Source organism: Xiphias gladius, chromosome 9 (genome assembly GCF_016859285.1).
Source record: "Xiphias gladius isolate SHS-SW01 ecotype Sanya breed wild chromosome 9, ASM1685928v1, whole genome shotgun sequence".
NCBI classification, from domain to species: domain Eukaryota; kingdom Metazoa; phylum Chordata; class Actinopteri; order Istiophoriformes; family Xiphiidae; genus Xiphias; species Xiphias gladius.
The window spans coordinates 3,392,113-3,408,990 of NC_053408.1; the positions used below are offsets into that span (position 1 = coordinate 3,392,113).

Genomic DNA, 16,878 nt, shown 5'->3' on the forward strand with positions numbered 1-16,878 from the left:
CGCTTGCGTCAAGGTCTAAACGATTTTTGGGCTGATTGACTCGCTCATCTATCCATCGACAGGCCGGGTGTTTGGCGGATAAGGGCTTTGTGACTGATGTAGTGGCGGCTGACTGATTGGATGATCGATGGATTGCTGGGCAAAGAAAATGAGTTAAGCCCGGGCAAAGGGCAGCTCGAGCAACGTGAAAAGGGAAGACATTTTTCTGAGTGCGATTTATCGAATTAACACAACCTGCCTACCGTGCAGCTTTCACGGAAAAACACAATACACCTGTAATATATGATCTAATCGCCAACTGAACGCGGCTGAACATTTTGTCTGAGAACACGTTCGTCTGAGATTGCGATTTCTTAAAATTTTGTTTTGTCTTGTTTTCCTCTGCAGGCTCTCTACAACTCAATCAAGAATCAGAAGCTGCAATGGACACTGTGAGTAACTTACCACCGACCTAATGTTGATATTATTCACCTTAAACAAGGTTTTGTTTTCATTTTATCCTCCTTTCTCTCCTAACCGTGTCTGTGACGATCCCGAAGACACTTGAATGAATGCTTGCTCCTCACGCACACGTTGTCCTGAAGGGCAGGAAACAATAAGGGATATTGATTAACTTGTTAGCATCCTCCATTAATGACGCGAGTGTTGTCTGGCATGTGAAGGAAACATTAGTGTGTCAAGGGTTGCTATTCTGGATCACAGTTTCAGATTGCCACAGAGATGCCAATTAAGTCACCGGTTTTCCAAGCTTTGTTGCCATGGTTACGGCACCATGGCTACGACTCCATAGCTACCGCAGGGCTCTCTCCTCCCTGTGCTCTCTCAGCAGCAAACACTCACACACATATACGCTCGCAGATAGATGTACTGTACGTATTAATATACATTGATATGCATGTGTGCATGTTGGGTTCTGTACGTGTGAGCGTGAAAAGCAAGAAAAAAGAGAGAGAGAGAGACAATGATGGAGAGAGGGAGAGAGAGAGAGAGGCAGCTCGATTTAAATGGCTCTTTACCTGCATCCTGTCCAAAGGTGTGACCACAGCCTCCCACTATCTTTCCAAAAATAGCAGCAGCAGCAGCAGCAGCAGCAGCAGCAGCAGCAGCTCCCGAAGCAGCTGAACAAAAGTGGTCAGAGGAGCGGCTCGAGGAGGAGATCCGCAGAGAGGCAGGCAATCCAGTTCAAACATCTCCACTGACATATAGACAGCTATTTAAACACCGCCGCCGCCGCACAGGAGGCCGCGCGGGGACAGAAAAGATGTCATATTTAGACACGTAAACAGCACCGAGCAAAGGAGAATCCACTGCCAAACAAAAAGACTTACAGATTACGGGATTCAGCCAACTGCAGTCGGTTTTTCCTGGTTTTGGCAGAGAGTTGCACAAGTTCATTCTCAATGTTTCAGCTGGAATAGAGTAAGTTCTGTCTGTGCTGGAGTTCAGGTTCGAAAAGCAGAGCACAGGGTCACTTTTGCCACCACTTTCACACCCTACTTGTTTAGCTGATGCATATTTCGTCGCACAGAGGACATCTCTTCACCCGCAGACTCATTGACTGAGTTCACGACCCAGGGACTAAGACCCAGGGACTAAGACCCTGTGACGCATAAAGCTCACGTCTGCTCCGACTCTGAGGGAACAAAACGCGAAAAAACGCGACAACGGGCGTTATTTCACACCCCCGCGGCGAAAAGACGCGCTCGTGGCCCCTCTCGGCGGCGCGGCTGGAGGCACCCGCGTGTTCTTCACCTGCGCACACGTGCAGCGCAGACACATTATACGGTACGCACGCGCTTCCTCATTCAGGTGGAGAGCAGAAGGTGAGGTGGGGGGCGGGCACAGTGCACTGACCGACAGAGACAGATGCAACAAGTCGGAGATCCGGGAGGATACAGATCTGTGGACGGAGGACAGGTGGAGCAGGGGGAGAATGTGGAAGCTTGGGGAACGAGGCGCGCCGTGCATGAAGCGCAGGCCCCGTCTGCTCGATTATTCCTGTGAATTCCGCTGATCCCTTTTCTCTTCCTCCGTCGATGCCGCTAATCATCCCGCCTTACTGTCGGCGGCTGACGCCACCTCTCACCTGCGGCACCGTCCACTTGCGCCGCGGGACGGCAACCAGCAGGGCTGGGTATCGAACCCAAACACGTCACACGTTACACTGAGTGTTGAAATCTGTCAATAACTGAAAGCTGGAATCGATTCCTACTAACACTGACTTATTTTTCGATCAGACAGTTCCAGATTTCAATCGAGATTTTCCCGACGGCAAAGTTCTTGTACGGCTGCTTGTGTTTAGGCGTCATTCTTACATTTGAGAACTTTGGTTTCTTTTGTGAAGCGAAAGAAGATGAGTTTTGTAGATAAACATGTTTATTTACAGTACGAACTAGTAAACTTTTAACTTATACATTTATATTTGTATTTCTCAAAGTAAACTGTAGGAAAAAAACATGATCAATTTGATATCTGTACCAAAAATCAGATATGGTATTTGTACTTAAATCCAAAAATTAAACACTAGATATGCACATATTAGATTTATATTAGTCTCTTCAAAAATACTCTTGTGGACTCTTGGATGATATAAAGGTTAAAAAAAGAGATGAAATAAAAGTGCAGCCTCCGTGAACGAGGAAAAGCCTTGTCATGTATAAGAGTATGTGTTTGGATGAAGTCCTGTCCTCTTTCACTCGACTGTGTTTGGAGTGTTTTTTGCCATTTGGTGCAGTGACTCAGTGGCACAGGTGAAACAGAGCAAATCTGTTTCCATTGGCTCCTGATGCAGCGACATCAGGACACAGAGAAAACCCAGCGTGCGGCAGCACTTTTATCAACTGGCCGACCGCTCAGCCTGTCCTTTCCTCTCTCTTTTCTCTTCTTTCTTTTCTTCTCTTTTCCTCTCCTCTCCCTTTTTCCTTTAATTTGTTTTATTTTCTTGTCTTTCATCTCCTCTTCGTCTCCTCTTTCCTCTTTCCTTTCTTTTCTTCTCTTTTCCTCTCCTCTCCCTTTTTCCTTTAATTTGTTTTATTTTCTTGTCTTTCATCTCCTCTTCGTCTCCTCTTTCCTCTTTCCTCTCTTTTCCTTTCTTTTCTTTTCCTCTCCTCTCCCCTTTTTTCCTTTAATTTGTTTTATTTTCTTGTCCTTCATCTCCTCTCCTTTCTTTTCCTCTCTTTTCTTCTCCTCTTCGTCTCCTCTTACCTCTTTTTCTTTCTTTTCTTTTCCTCTCCCCTTTTTTCCTTGAATTTGTTTTCTTTTCCTGTCTTTCATCTCCTCTCCTTTCCTTTCCTCTCTTTTCTTATCTTTCTTTTCTTTGCTTTTCCTCTCCTCTCCTCTTCATCTCCTCTTTCCTCTCTTTTCTTCTCCTCTTCCTCTCCTCTTTCCTCTCTTTTCTTGTCCTCTCTTTTCTTCTCCTCTTCCTCTTCCTCTCCTCTTTCCTCTCTTTTCTTTTCCTCTCCTCTTCCTCTCCTCTTTCCTCTCTTTTCTTGTCCTCTCTTTTCTTCTCCTCTTCCTCTCCTCTTTCCTCTCTTTTCTTCTCCTCTTCCTCTTCCTCTTCCTCTCTTTTCTTGTCCTCTCTTTTCCTCTCCTCTTTCCTCTCTTTTCTTGTCCTCTCTTTTCTTCTCCTCCTCCCCTTCCTCTTTCCTCTCTTTTCTTGTCCTCTCTTTTCTTCTCCTCTTCCTCTTTCCTCTCTTTTCTCCTCTCCCCTCCTCTCTCCTCTCTCTCATATTACTGTTGACAACGTTCTGCCATCTGAGAAGGATGAGCTTTGTCTTTTTTTCTGCTCCCTCTCTTTCTCTCCTCCCTCCACCCCCCCACTCTCCAGCTCCTTTCCACTTTGTCTCTGTGTAGAAAGGGATTCATGCAGGCCAGCAGTTACCAGGCAACAGGCTGCGTGCTCATTGGCTCGGTCTCTGCCTCTCTGTTTCTCCCCGGCTCCTGCATGGGGTTAACTGCCGTTATGTACTGCCGGTTACTCATAGCACCGTCTCGGAGGGGGGTTCGGCATCCATCCATTTTTCTATTTTCAGCCCCAACTTTTGCATGGGTGCTGCCTGGTGAGGTAACAAGTGGAATCGCGGCGTTACCTCACCGGTCAGCCGCGGAGACGCTTGCTGTGGTAGCCTGAAGCCTCTATCATCTGCTAATGTCACAAATCCCTTTAAAAACACTAAAAGAAGCAACGCAAACAAAGTGCAATGTAAGGGATTATTCAGAAGAGAGCGGGATCGTCACTGCTGTAGCAATGTGTATCGTAAATATTGTCCATCGTTCAAATACAATGCAAATCCATATTGTCCGACGCTTAAATTATACGTATTATATTGTAAACTATATAATAATAGTAATTTATTTGTGCAGACTACTCAGAAACAGAGGTCTACAAGAATTTTAACACACATTTATAAGCAACAAACAAAACTGGATGAGTATTAATTTACAAAACAGTAGTAAAATGGAAATGAGATGAATAGCATGGAAAAAAGTAAATGGCGCTAAATGGTAATAAAACGGTAATAAAATAAATATTAACCATTAAAATCAGAAAAATTAGGTAGTAGACATGAATATAAGATAAATACATGATTGGATGAGGTAAGAAATACAGAGTACAATGAAAAACTTGCCATCCCCTAAACAAAAACAGAAGTGTATTGTTCACTTCTTGCATAGAGAGACAAGTATAATGAGACTTTTCCGGGAAATACACACACACACACACACACACACACACACACACACACACACACACACACACACACACACAAATCACATGAGAGTAGTTAGCAAGAAATAAGGCTGCGGTGACAGAGAGCCAGAACTCAGCAGCTCATCAGAATCCTCATTTACAAAGATGGTTCCAAAAGGCCTGATTCCAGTGATCCAGGACCACCTGGCTCAAAAGCCTCAGTCCACCAGACACGACTCTTCTTCTGAAGACTCGGTTTGATAAAGAACGGAGTCTGGTCAATTTCATTCAATTCTGGGACCTGTCAGTGTTTCAGTTTTAAAACATTCGGTGACCTGGATTTACAACGGTACACTTGTCCCCCTCTCCCTCGCTTTCTTTTATAAGCTCAGATTCCATGTAAAGGAGGATTTCTGTAGCTTTAGCCATCATCTCTGTCGGTGGTGGTAACCCCGTGTTCATCCCATGCGGGGGCATTGTTGGGCGGTGGTGGGGCAACAGCCGCTTTCGGACAGGACGCAGGACCGGAGAATTTGACACAACGCGGACAAGTTGTAAACCGGCCAATAGCTGGCCCTGAAAAACGTCAAAGCTAAATAGAAACAGAATAAATACATATCCAAAGAATTAAGACAGAAATTAAAAATACATATCCATGTATAATATATGTATGTATATGTGTATATATATATATAATAAAATAACTGAAGTCGTGCTGTTTGCTGCAGCACAGGCTAAGAGCTCAGACTCACTCATTATGCTTTTTATAGTCATAACATCAGCGTGTATGAAAATCCTGCTCTTTCCTCTGAATATATCAGACGCCAGATGTCCGCCAGATGAGCTACATCAATGCAGAGCTCGTGTAGGAGGTGACTGCCGTGTAGTCAATCCAGGATTTAATCAGTGGTATTGATCAGCCACACGGGATGATGATACGCCCGCTTCATTTTTTTTTTCTTCCTGATGCAAGCGTAACGGCGCGAAACCCGCTTTCCGTCCCAAGCCATCGGCCCGGCTCCCGCATCAGCCGTCACAGAGTCAGGAACTGAAACTCTGAAATCAGTCAGTAAACAGAGTTCGCTAGGCAGGCTTAAACACAGCGACAGTGTGAGGCGCTTTACCTCAAAGCGGGCGTTCAAGACGGGTTTTAACGCTATTCCTGCGAGCTCAGTACAAACTCGGTCTTTCGGATGTGTAAGGACTTCCCATCCATGTTGGCTTCTAAGTCAAGAGTCGTACTGTCTGTTGTATTACCCTGGTATGGTGGTATGTTGTCCTAGTGGCTGCTAATTTCAGATTTAAAATGTCCATTAGGAAAATAGAATCAGGGGTCTTCCACCCTCTTCCTCTCTCGATAAGTCTGTAAAGCTTTATTTTTTCTTGTTGCAATGAAAAGTATCGCGTCTCACCTGCACGAGGCTTCTTGTGACTATCAACAGGAGGGAGAGTAGCAGTGATGTGTCTGCAATCTCTGAGCGGAGCTGCCCCCCCAGGGTAAAGACACCCCTGTTTTTTCCCCATCAAAGCAGGAACAAGATAGATGGTGTCACTCTTTTGCTGCGGTGCTTTTTGATCAAGGAGAGCGGACTGCTTCTCAGGAGAACAGGAGCAGAGCGCGGAGAGAGGAAAACACACCGTTAAAGCTTTGAAGACAGCGCCATTCACTCAGGTGTCCCCCTGACACAGGATGCAGCGGACGGAGACATTACTCATGTGTACTGTACGAAATGACAGTTTCCCGATAAGTGTGTGAAGTCTCTGGACCTCTTGTCCTGCGCTGCTCCTCGTGTAACGAGCACAGAGTGAGAGGGACGTGGACAGGATGAATGATGATGTGTTTATTCGCGTTGCTAATGAGACATGACACATGAGCGTTGATCCCCATGGAGGCTGTTTTTTATTTATTTGATCATTTTGTCTCCATAGCGACGAGGAAGAGCTGCGGAAGTCGTTTTCGGAGCTCGGGGACAGCCTGTGCGAGTCCAACACCTCCAGGTCCATGAAGAGGGTGGGCAGCAGTGGGAAGCCCCTGTCCGACGAGACGCAGTCCTCGGGGACGCTGCTCTACAAGAACGGATTCCTGGTTCGCAAGGTCCACGCCGACTCGGACGGCAAGAGAAGTAGGGCTCAGTGACCGTGAGCTCTTTTAATGATGTGAACAAACAGAGAGGCAGACGGGTGCACGTACCGTCCTGAATTTAGGCCAGGTGCAGGACAACAGATTCAATGAGGGGAGAACATCTTTCCAACTTGAGTTTCAAGGTTGATTCTTGAGCTCGGAAAAAGCAGTTGATGGAAAAAAAATCTCACCTTAAGGGCGACTTAGTAGCTGCTTTGGAACTAAAGTTCGCCCTATTGATTTTACTTCACCCAAAATGCCGTTGCCCAGTGCTGTAGCACACCCCCCCCCCGGTATGTCATGCCACGTCGGAGAAAAATTAAATCTCGCATTCCTCAGGTGGACACAAACACGACTCCAGAGGAATGATCCTGTTTCTCTGTAGCAGCTGGATGTGGAAATAAGCAAGTGTTTGCCTCCACGTGGCCAAAAAAAATCAGCTATTGTCAGGATTTAAAGTTTTCTACCAAATTTAGTGCAGTTTTCAACAAATGGTTGGACGTCTTTTCACCTGCAACTCACCGAGAGCACACTGACTGCTCTGCGGCGTTGCTGCACCAACGACGAAAGCTCAACTCTAGACAAAAACAAAAGGCAAAATCCACAAGCCCCATGCTCCGTGAAACGCTTTTGATTTTAATTCATCTCCGTTAAATCCCCATCTTTGCATTCTGACCGTTCGACCAACCGGGCACCGCCTTTCCAAAGTCCCGTGTCATAACCAATTTTACACCAGTCTGTTCAGGCTTAATCATTGCCACATTCACATCGAATGCTCTTCACTGTCAGTGGGGAAAACGTCCTCTCCAACTTTCATCCTACATAAATCAGCTGGTGGATTGGTCTCTGCTTAATAAAAAGAGACGTAACAGCCAGTCAAACACACATTTGTGTTCCTCAAACGGTCACGAAATACCAAATGTTATCACATGTTATATACGTGCTGATATTACTGAGGTTCATACGACGGTTTCCATATATTTTGAACAGTGTATCATAGGCGGACAGTGCCGAAGTTATGTTCACATTTGCTACTATTCTCTCTTCGGGTGCTAGAATAGAGGTGCATGTATTTTTAAGATAGAAGTTCAGGAAGAACGTTGCTCTAATAAGGTGTAGAGCCGCAAACAAGCTTTTGACCGGGTGATGGCATGTTAGTGAAACGTGGTATTAATAGATATAGAACATCAAGTCGATGCAAGACCAGCGCGAGGTGTAACTTTGGGATAATTATACTGTGCCGTGCTTCAAGTAAACCCCCAGGTAACGTTCTCCCTGTCCCCTGGACTTCTTCCTGGCCATGAAATTTGGAATATGCTGAAACTGCCACGATACGGCCGGGATGTAAATTATAGTAGATGTTTTACAGAAGCATAGTACGGTACTCTGCTCTGTGTATTTTATGTGTCTCTTCTTTTCCTTCAGTCTTTATTTTACTAATTCACGTCTTTCCTATAGTTTTTTTATTCACGATTTGGGAAGAGAAGAATTGCGCGCCCCTATGAATCAGTGTCCACTACCGTCACGTTTTTTTTGCATGACATTGTACACGTGTGTATAACTGCAGGCTTAATGTAATCGTGTCTTTCTCCAACTCACAGCACCAAGAGGGAAAAGAGGGTGGAAGACCTTCTATGTCATCCTGAAAGGGCTAATTCTCTATCTGCAAAAAGTAAGATGTTCACAATATTATTACAGAGTGTAGATATACATGTATATATATATATATAATTATATACTTGTGCCAGTAAAAAAAGGCTATGTGAGAAGCAATTTGCAGCAGATACTACTTGATATTCTTTATTCAACCTTTTACATAACAGGTGACAGCGTCTCCACAAACACTGTTTTACTTTCATACCAGCAGCAAATTTGCAACAGAAGGTGAATCTTTATCCCCACAGTGGATGTCTCTTTACAAACCAAACAAATAATTTCTTCACTATCATGTTACCTGCCCACACATGATCCCATATAAGGCTTTCTTTTAATGAAATATCAGGAACTTAAAAAAAAGCGCTTTATTTTGGTGCCTGTTTCCGGTTCACGTGTCTGAAAAGTGTTGTGACAGAATGTCCTCAGCCGGTCAGGCCCTGGCACTGAGCAGAGGAGCCACAACGCCGTGGGGGGGCCCTGGGCCTGGCTTCGGTTCTGGGTGGCAACCTCTGCCAACGTAACACGCCGCCGTTGCTCCGCCTTCCTCCTGAGCGGAGAGAAAAACATGCCGTCTGCTCGAGAATGAGCCTGCAGTCACACCGTCGCTTTATCAAGCCGCAGGGCTTTTTAGGTGCAGAACAAAACGTGTGTCAAAGTATCAAACTGTCAAGTACTGAAAAGTTGACTCTCCGTGTTGTTCAGTTGATCTTCGATCAGACAGCTTCGAAATTCAGTCGAGGTTTTTCCAGGTTCGGAGCGTATTTAGTTAAAGGCCCTGGAAAGAACCAGGAAATAAAAGGTTTCCTGGAAAGAAACAAGTAGTTTGGTATCAATTACAGGAAAGACAATACAATAAAGCGTTTGTATTCCCCAAAGTAAGGTGTCAAAATAGGATGATTTTGTTGTTGTTAGCCCTAAACATGCCATGAATTATCAAAGAATTATAAAAAATTTTTATAGCAGGAAGACTTTTCTAGCTTTTTGCTGACATTATTTTTTGTTATGATTTTTTCTTCTGGTGTCAAACGAGCAGTGTCACCGTATAATGAACGTAGATTTCAGTTCGTCCAAATTCTCTTCTCCAGTCACGGAAATTCACGAAAAATTTCTTTCACGGAGGCCACCTTGTTTGTATTTGATATGCGTACACTGTATTTGTCAGTGAGGTATCAAAAAAAAGGTGTCTTTGGTGTCGGCACTGGAGCTCAGGCGTTAGCACTTCAACCAAAACCCGGCCCCAGTTTTCTCCCGTCCGGGGACGGGATCGGCTTTAATCCCCGCTGCGGGATGAAAACAGAGCTCCCTGTTAATTCAGTGTTTTGATTGTACGCGAGCAGCTGATATGATTTTAGTGCACAGAAAGAACATATAGTGTTGGTCGCCGTGCTAATGTTTGTGAGTAAGCCTTTACCCTCTCCCCACGTCTCACATGAGAATAACAAGAAGACGTTTTAAGACCCCTCTGTGTTAATCCTAGCATTCATTTCTTATGTATAATTGTCCTGCCAGGGGGAATACAGGCCTGATAAGCAGCTATCTGACGAGGACCTGAAGAACGCCGTGTCCATCCACCACTCTCTGGCCATGAGAGCTTCGGACTACAGCAAGCGGCCCAACGTGTTTTACCTGCGGACGGCCGACTGGAGGGTGTATCTCTTCCAGGCACCGTGAGTCCCCAGTCTGCCCATTTGAATGCCCCTCGCCGAGCCGAAATAATGCGTGGAGAATAACAGACCGGGCACGATCACGCACTGTACCGTCCTGTAATTATCCACACCTACGGTGTAAAGCGCGTGTGCATGGACAGCTGCGCAGCATCTGCGCCAGACCTTAAAATTCCAACCAGGTTCGGCGGGGGGAAAACAAAAAGCACGAAAAAATGAGATCCCACCCAGCAGAGGTGAACCCGTGTCTTACCTTGACTTTCACAAGTTAACTGCCTGAGCCATGTTTCTTTTTCTGACCCCTGCCCAAGCTACAGTATGTGGTCAAAAGTATGTGGACAACCCCCCGTTCAGTCCATTTACATGCACTTCAGTCATCAGGCTACTGTGAATCTGGATGTACACTAAGCATATCAGTAATCCGATTTATTCCCGACCCCTGACCTTATTTTGGAGACAGACGGAACGGCGCTTTTTGCCCACAGCGCGAATGTGTCTGAATTTCACAAGAGGTCAAACGTTAAGTGGCGGAAAGTGACTCGTTGACACTTGTAGAGGTCACTGTGTGTCAGCCTCCATTTTAGCCTGACTTGAATCATGAGTAACTAGCTCTCCTTTCGTCCACACTCTTTGCTGTTACCTGGCCTGTCTGCAGTCTCCTAAAAAGGCGATTAGAGACGCAGAAATCGGCGTCCTCTAGTTGGGGAAACCAGGTTTCTTCTTCTTTTTTATAGCATAGAAAAATCTCAATGGGAGGGTGTTTTCTACATTCGTTGTATTCTAAAATCATGTTTTTTGATGCTGACATGAAGGTGTGTGATCTGGAAGAGCAGTAAAGTCATTACTCCACGCCGGCTGACGGAACACTCGGCTTTATCTGGCAGATGTGAGCCTGCGACGAGAGGCTGCTGAACTGAACTCACTGTCAGGAGCCGCGCTCCAGTGGCTGAGAGTCGCTGATCTGACCTCAGATCCACGAACAATAATTACGCACAGGCGCACAGCACGGCACGTGAAAGCCACTCGTGAGCTATGATAAATTAAAAAAAATCAACCCTCCGCGTTGTCCCGGTTCATCCTGTTTCAGGTAATATTGACGGCAGGTAAACTCAGGCGCACAAACAGTGCTGCACTCATACATTTAAAATTACCGATGATAAGACATTTTAATTTGAATTTCCTATATTATTTGTTGTAGCATTAGAAATGCAAATGCCTATTTGTCAGTTTTTGGACACCCCCTCAAATTCTAAAATGTGTTGTTCTGGGGGAGCTAAGCCCCTCCTGGCTCCCTGTAACCTGAACACTGGTCCCCGTGCACAAAAGCCCGGCCTGCACCGAGCCCTGAACCTAACCCCATCCAGCACCTCCGGGAGGAACTGGACCACCGACCGTGACCCAGACCTTATCACCCAGCAGGAGTGTCGGACCTCACTAACGCTCTTGAACGGGATAAAATCTCCCCAGCCGGGTCCAACATCTGGTAGACAGCCTGAAAGCAGAGGAGCGGGGGATGTTATAGCAGCGGATTAATGCCCAGTGTTTTGGAACGACACGTTCAACAATCACGGGCGTAACGCTGCGATGTCCACATACTTTGGCCACCTAGCGTAGCCTCTGCGGTTGTCTTATCACAGCTGAGCATCCAGCCTCAGCTAACAACATGTGGAGCCAGCTGTGCACATGTGCCCGTGGTGCGCAGGACGCACGCTGAGAGCACACGGATCAGTGACACATACACACGTCGGACAGGACGCATACTGAGGTGAAGGTGTGTGTGTGTGTGTGTGTGTTCGCAGCATCCAGGAAGTGGCACATGAGTGGCCACATGTTTCAGCCCCCAGGAGGACAGGCTCTGTGCTCCAGTTGCAGCTTGCATTTGTCCCAGATACCGTACCCCTCTCTGAGTCTCTCTCCTCTTTCTTCCTCTCTCCTCTTAGTCTCTGTATCGCGCTTTTCTCTCTCTCCGTTTCTCCCCCGGGATTTAAGCAACGCTGTCTGATTCCATCTGATATTTCTCATGGGCCCCTAATGGGTCTGGTAGTGTAAAAAAGGCCCTTTTCTCTCCTGCATTAATTGGCTCCAAAATAATTTCTTTGTCAACAGCAAGGCTGCATTTTCTGATAATTATCCCTTTGATGTTGTAAGCCGGCCATGTGCTGATGCAAGCACGCAGCACTGCGGAGGGGAAGTGATAAGTGTGTTCGTACCTGCTGTGTGTGTTTTGGAGTTGAAGATCTGTTTTCTAATTACTTTTGCGTCTTTGCTGTGTCTGCCTGTCACAGGAACGCGGAGCAGATGCAGTCTTGGATCACACGGATCAACACAGTGGCCGCCATATTCTCAGCTCCTCCTTTCCCAGCAGCCATCGGCTCTCAGAAGAAGTTCAGCCGGCCGCTGCTGCCGGGGACGACGTCAAAACTGCCTGAGGTATCGCTACGTTAACAGCTATTTCAACGCTGGGTCACAGAGGGGACTAAATCCGGTCAGAGTCGAGTCCGGGACCCTGTGAAACTCATTAAAGCCAATGGAAATCTTTCAAAAATAAAAATAATTATCTGTACCGCACAGCTCTTTCCAATTAGCGTTGACACGTAAGTGTTCATAACATAATGGCAGATTAATTAGAAACTCAATTAAAATTTCATGAATAAACACCCCACTTAACACTAATGTAATATATTACTAGCAACCACCAGTGGGTATCAATGCAGCCACTTCATTCCTCATGTCAAACTGTTGTGAAACGTGATTGGAAATGCAGTCGGAATTTCTGACACAAATATTGGATTATTGGATTATTACTCCATGACGACCCAGAGATCAATACTGTATGTATTTACGAAGGCTCGGTGTTGCAGGTTATGGGCTCAAACGCACGACTCAGACGGGCGAGTTAAATCAAAACAGCCTACACTGTGTCATTGTCATCGCATGTTTGTGAGATGACGATGTGACCCCAGTAACAGTAGCCAACTTATAATGGCTGATTAATGTTTGCCATGCCTGAAAATCATTAAATCAAATTTCTCATGGAGCCTGCTTGCGTGCGGTAAGATTTTCTGACATTGGTCAGTCTGGTTAAGGCAGTTTGGTCGGCTGCTGTGGCCGCAGCTCCTCAGGGCCGGAGTCAGTGCGGACTGAGGGGAATAAACGATTCACCGGTGTTTACGTTTGACGTGGATTCCTAGAACGGGGCTGGTTTTTATGCTGGGGAGCTGATTAGAGGATTGGGAACAGGTTTCGCAGGTGGGTGTGCGAGTCCGTCGTGCAATGGGGTAAAATAAGCCCAACACAGAAAAAATGCATTATGCAGGCAGGTTGTTACCGTTTCCCTCATCTCCGTTATGATGTCAGTGTTGACCTTGTGCTTACAGGAGGAGCAGGTCAGATCCCATGAAGCTCGATTCAGAGCTATCTCCACTGAGCTGGCTGAGCTGCGCTCTTATCCCCCTGACCGCAAGGTCAAAGGGCGCGAGCTGGAAGAGTACCGCCAGCGAGACGAGTATCTGGAGTTTGAGGTGAGATGGACTCAGATCAAGAAAGACATGGGAAGGGCGGTCAAGCCTTAAGGCATTATTACGGCACTGCAGCTGTCTCAATTCAATGCTGAATTTCTGAATGTCTGTCTCTCTCTTACACACTCACACCCTCGTAGAAAACACGGTACGGGACTTACGTCATGCTGCTGCGGGCTAAGATCCAGAGCGGTGAGGAGGACCTGTCTTTGTTTGAGTCCCAGCTCCTGGAGGACAACGGGCTGCAGAGGGCTCACTCCAGCCCCACGCTGCAGGACATCAGCCAGGCCAGCCAGGCCAGCCAGGCCAGCAGCACCAGGGACGGGGGCAACAGCAGCAAGGCCAGCGGCTGCAGCAGCAAAGCTCGAACCGAAGGCCAGAGACACAGCTACCGACAGGCCGTCAAGAAGTGAGACAGGGCGGGGGCGCCGGGAGCGGCACGGCGTTGCACTGCCAGCGGCAGGCCGTCTCCCTGCATAGGTTTTTATTTGAGATCCAGGAGGGTTTGGAGCTCTGCTTGAAGGGGGAGCAGGAGTGAGGCTCTACCCCACGCCCTCCCCCAACCATGTCGCCCTACCCGGCACCCCAATCTTCTCATCTACCAGAGGAGGTGCAGATCCTGTGACTGGCAGAGTGGCTGGGAAACACCAGCGAGGATGTTGGTGCAGGAGGCGGGAGGAAGAGCTGGGAGGTCACAGATCTGCAGGGACGAGGTGTCTTTGAGAACGTTCGCTGGGTGCGGCAGCAGACTGTACTGTGCACTGAGATAAAGGGGGTGCTTACAGATGGAACCGAGCACCACACAGGGACCTACATCCAGCATCCTTTCCTTTTCTCCCCTTTTGTTCTTTCGAGGCACCTCCCCGACCACGCTCTCCCCCCTTTTTTCTCGACCTTTCACTCCGTTTTGGGACCAAACATGTTTACACATTTGAAAACATCGCATCTTGGACGGCCGATGATTTGGTTTCAGTTGAACTGTTACCGCCACTCAGATTTGAGTGCCGCAATAGTTACTGGACCTGTCAGTCATCACCAGGTCTTACGGAGCCGTTACGTTCCAGCTCCTTCTTTTCTCCACATCACCACGGTGTGTTCACATTCCACACGGGAGCCGGACATTTCAGCTTTTGGCTCCCGTGCGTATTTTTTCGCTGAAGGCGGTATCAAGTTGAATCTATTGACAGTGCACAACACGTACTGAAGAAGTGTTGAGGGTGCAGCTGCGGTGCGCAGCCCGGTGAGACGGCGCGGCTCGCCGCAGCTCGTCTCTCCTCTCTTCTCTAGTCGCTGACGGCCGGTTTGAGGCAACGGCATCAGTAGAAGTTCACCGTACTCCCGACATGCAGCAACAGAGCTGCATCTCATCAGGAGGTCTTTTTTTTTGCTCTACTTGAACAGGCATCTCTTTCCGAGTTGCTTTTGCTTGTGTCCCGTGATGTGCTTCTGTTCTCTTTCTACTTCTTGGCCGAATGTTGTTTTGTCCGGTGATTCGCATGCCTGCATCCAGCACAGCTACTTTTAGGCCTTTTACTACTTTGAGGGCAAAACTGAGAGCAGCACAGTTGTTCTTTAGGCTCGTTTAGTCCTTCTCCTCATGCCGGTGCCATATTCCAACGTGTGTAATCTTTGTCCGTACTTATAGCCTCTCATTTATAAACCCTATTTTAACACTCACCAGGCAGACCCTGAATGTTCTTGTTTTTTCAATATTTTTACAGTATTTTACAGTCGTTTGTCGATGTCGAACCTACTCCTCCTGTGTATGTCAAGTGTATGATGAAATATGATATTGAAAATGTAAAAGGAAATATGTTATCCATACTCTTTGTAAACATCCAGGATATGTTGTATATAACGCACCACCTGCTGTACGCTTATATTGTAGGATATATGACAGTATATTTACAATATATTCAACACACTATTGTGAAGATGCATTATGTGAACACAAAGTGGACATCTTGTTTTGTTTTCTGTTTTTTTCTTACATTGCGGTAATTATTCATCTCAATATGAGTATTATAGTAAAGCCTATGTACCTATCAAAGATAAGTAAGTGATCAAGGGTTGTTTGAGATGCATGAAAAAGGTGAGGTATGTAAAAAAAAAAAAAAAGAAGGGCTGTGATAACGAAAGGAGGCGGCGGGCGGACTGGTCTAAATACCGAACCGCATAATGTTGGGAGCGCATGATTTTGGTAGCCAGATACACCTCGCAGCATTAATTTGACGTTTAGCCATTTTCTACTCAGGCTTTTAAGACCACACCTTGAGCAGCTGGTGTGCCGGCGTCCAACCAGCAGGGAGAGCTGTCAACATTCAGTTACGTTCCTTCAGCCATAATCACACCCGCTGCACCCGCAGTGAATATGCATGACAACACCCGCTCACCTGAGGATGGGGACGGGTGTCGCAGGGCTTAAATTAGACAGGACCTGTTTGTACAACTATAGATGTCAAGTCTGTGTGTGTGTGTGTGTGTGTGTGTGTCTGTCTTTGCAGTGAGGTTTGTGAGCGTGGGCGGCGTGCTCATGCTGTGGCTGCGCTGGAGGTTCAGAGGTTGAACTTCCAAGCCAGTTCAACAGCGGAGTGAGGTGATCGAATATTCGGGCGTAATCAGAGCATGTTCCCGTCTGTAGTTTTTAGAGCTGAAGCTGTTGTCGATGAATCAATCAGTTGATCGACAGATAATTAATCTGCAAGTATTTTGATTATCAATTAATCGTTTAAGTCATTTGTAAAGCAAAGAAATGCCAAATATTCCCCAGTTCTGGCTTCTTATTTATGAGGATCTGCTTCTGTCCTCGTCTGATGTAATAGAAAAAATGAGTATCTTTGCATTTTAGAGTGTTTGTCAAAGACAGTTAGGGACGCAACTAATGATTATTTTCCTTATTGATTAATCTGCCAATTATTTTCTGATCAACCGTTTTGTCTATAAAAAGTCAGGAAAAGAGTCCGACAGGACTTATGCAAATATCTTGTTTTGTCCAAACAAAATATTCAGTTTATAATCGTACAAGACTAAGGAAACCAGCAAATAATCACATTTAAAAAAAAAAAAAAAAAACTGACCCAAATGATCAATTGATTTCCAAAACAGCTGCTGATTAATTTTTTTGTCAATCGAATAATCAGTTCGAAGACACTTGTGATTTCTGGTCAACGCTGTTTTCTGACATTTGGTTGACTGATCGATTAATCCATAGTGAAAATAATCATTAGT

General features: G+C 46.2%; 1 protein-coding gene across 1 annotated transcript in view; it reads left to right on the plus strand.

Annotated features, from left to right (window-relative positions):
* LOC120794021 (PH and SEC7 domain-containing protein 1-like) overlaps positions 1 to 16,878 on the plus strand; it is a 48,581-nt gene extending 31,703 nt beyond the window's left edge. The window contains exons 8-14 of the mRNA XM_040134560.1: positions 388 to 431; positions 6,620 to 6,813; positions 8,414 to 8,484; positions 9,978 to 10,135; positions 12,418 to 12,562; positions 13,510 to 13,653; positions 13,791 to 16,878. Of these exons, the coding sequence (XP_039990494.1) occupies positions 388 to 431; positions 6,620 to 6,813; positions 8,414 to 8,484; positions 9,978 to 10,135; positions 12,418 to 12,562; positions 13,510 to 13,653; positions 13,791 to 14,063 (1,029 nt within the window). The 3' untranslated portion in view covers positions 14,064 to 16,878. The remainder of the gene's footprint in view (positions 1 to 387; positions 432 to 6,619; positions 6,814 to 8,413; positions 8,485 to 9,977; positions 10,136 to 12,417; positions 12,563 to 13,509; positions 13,654 to 13,790) is intronic.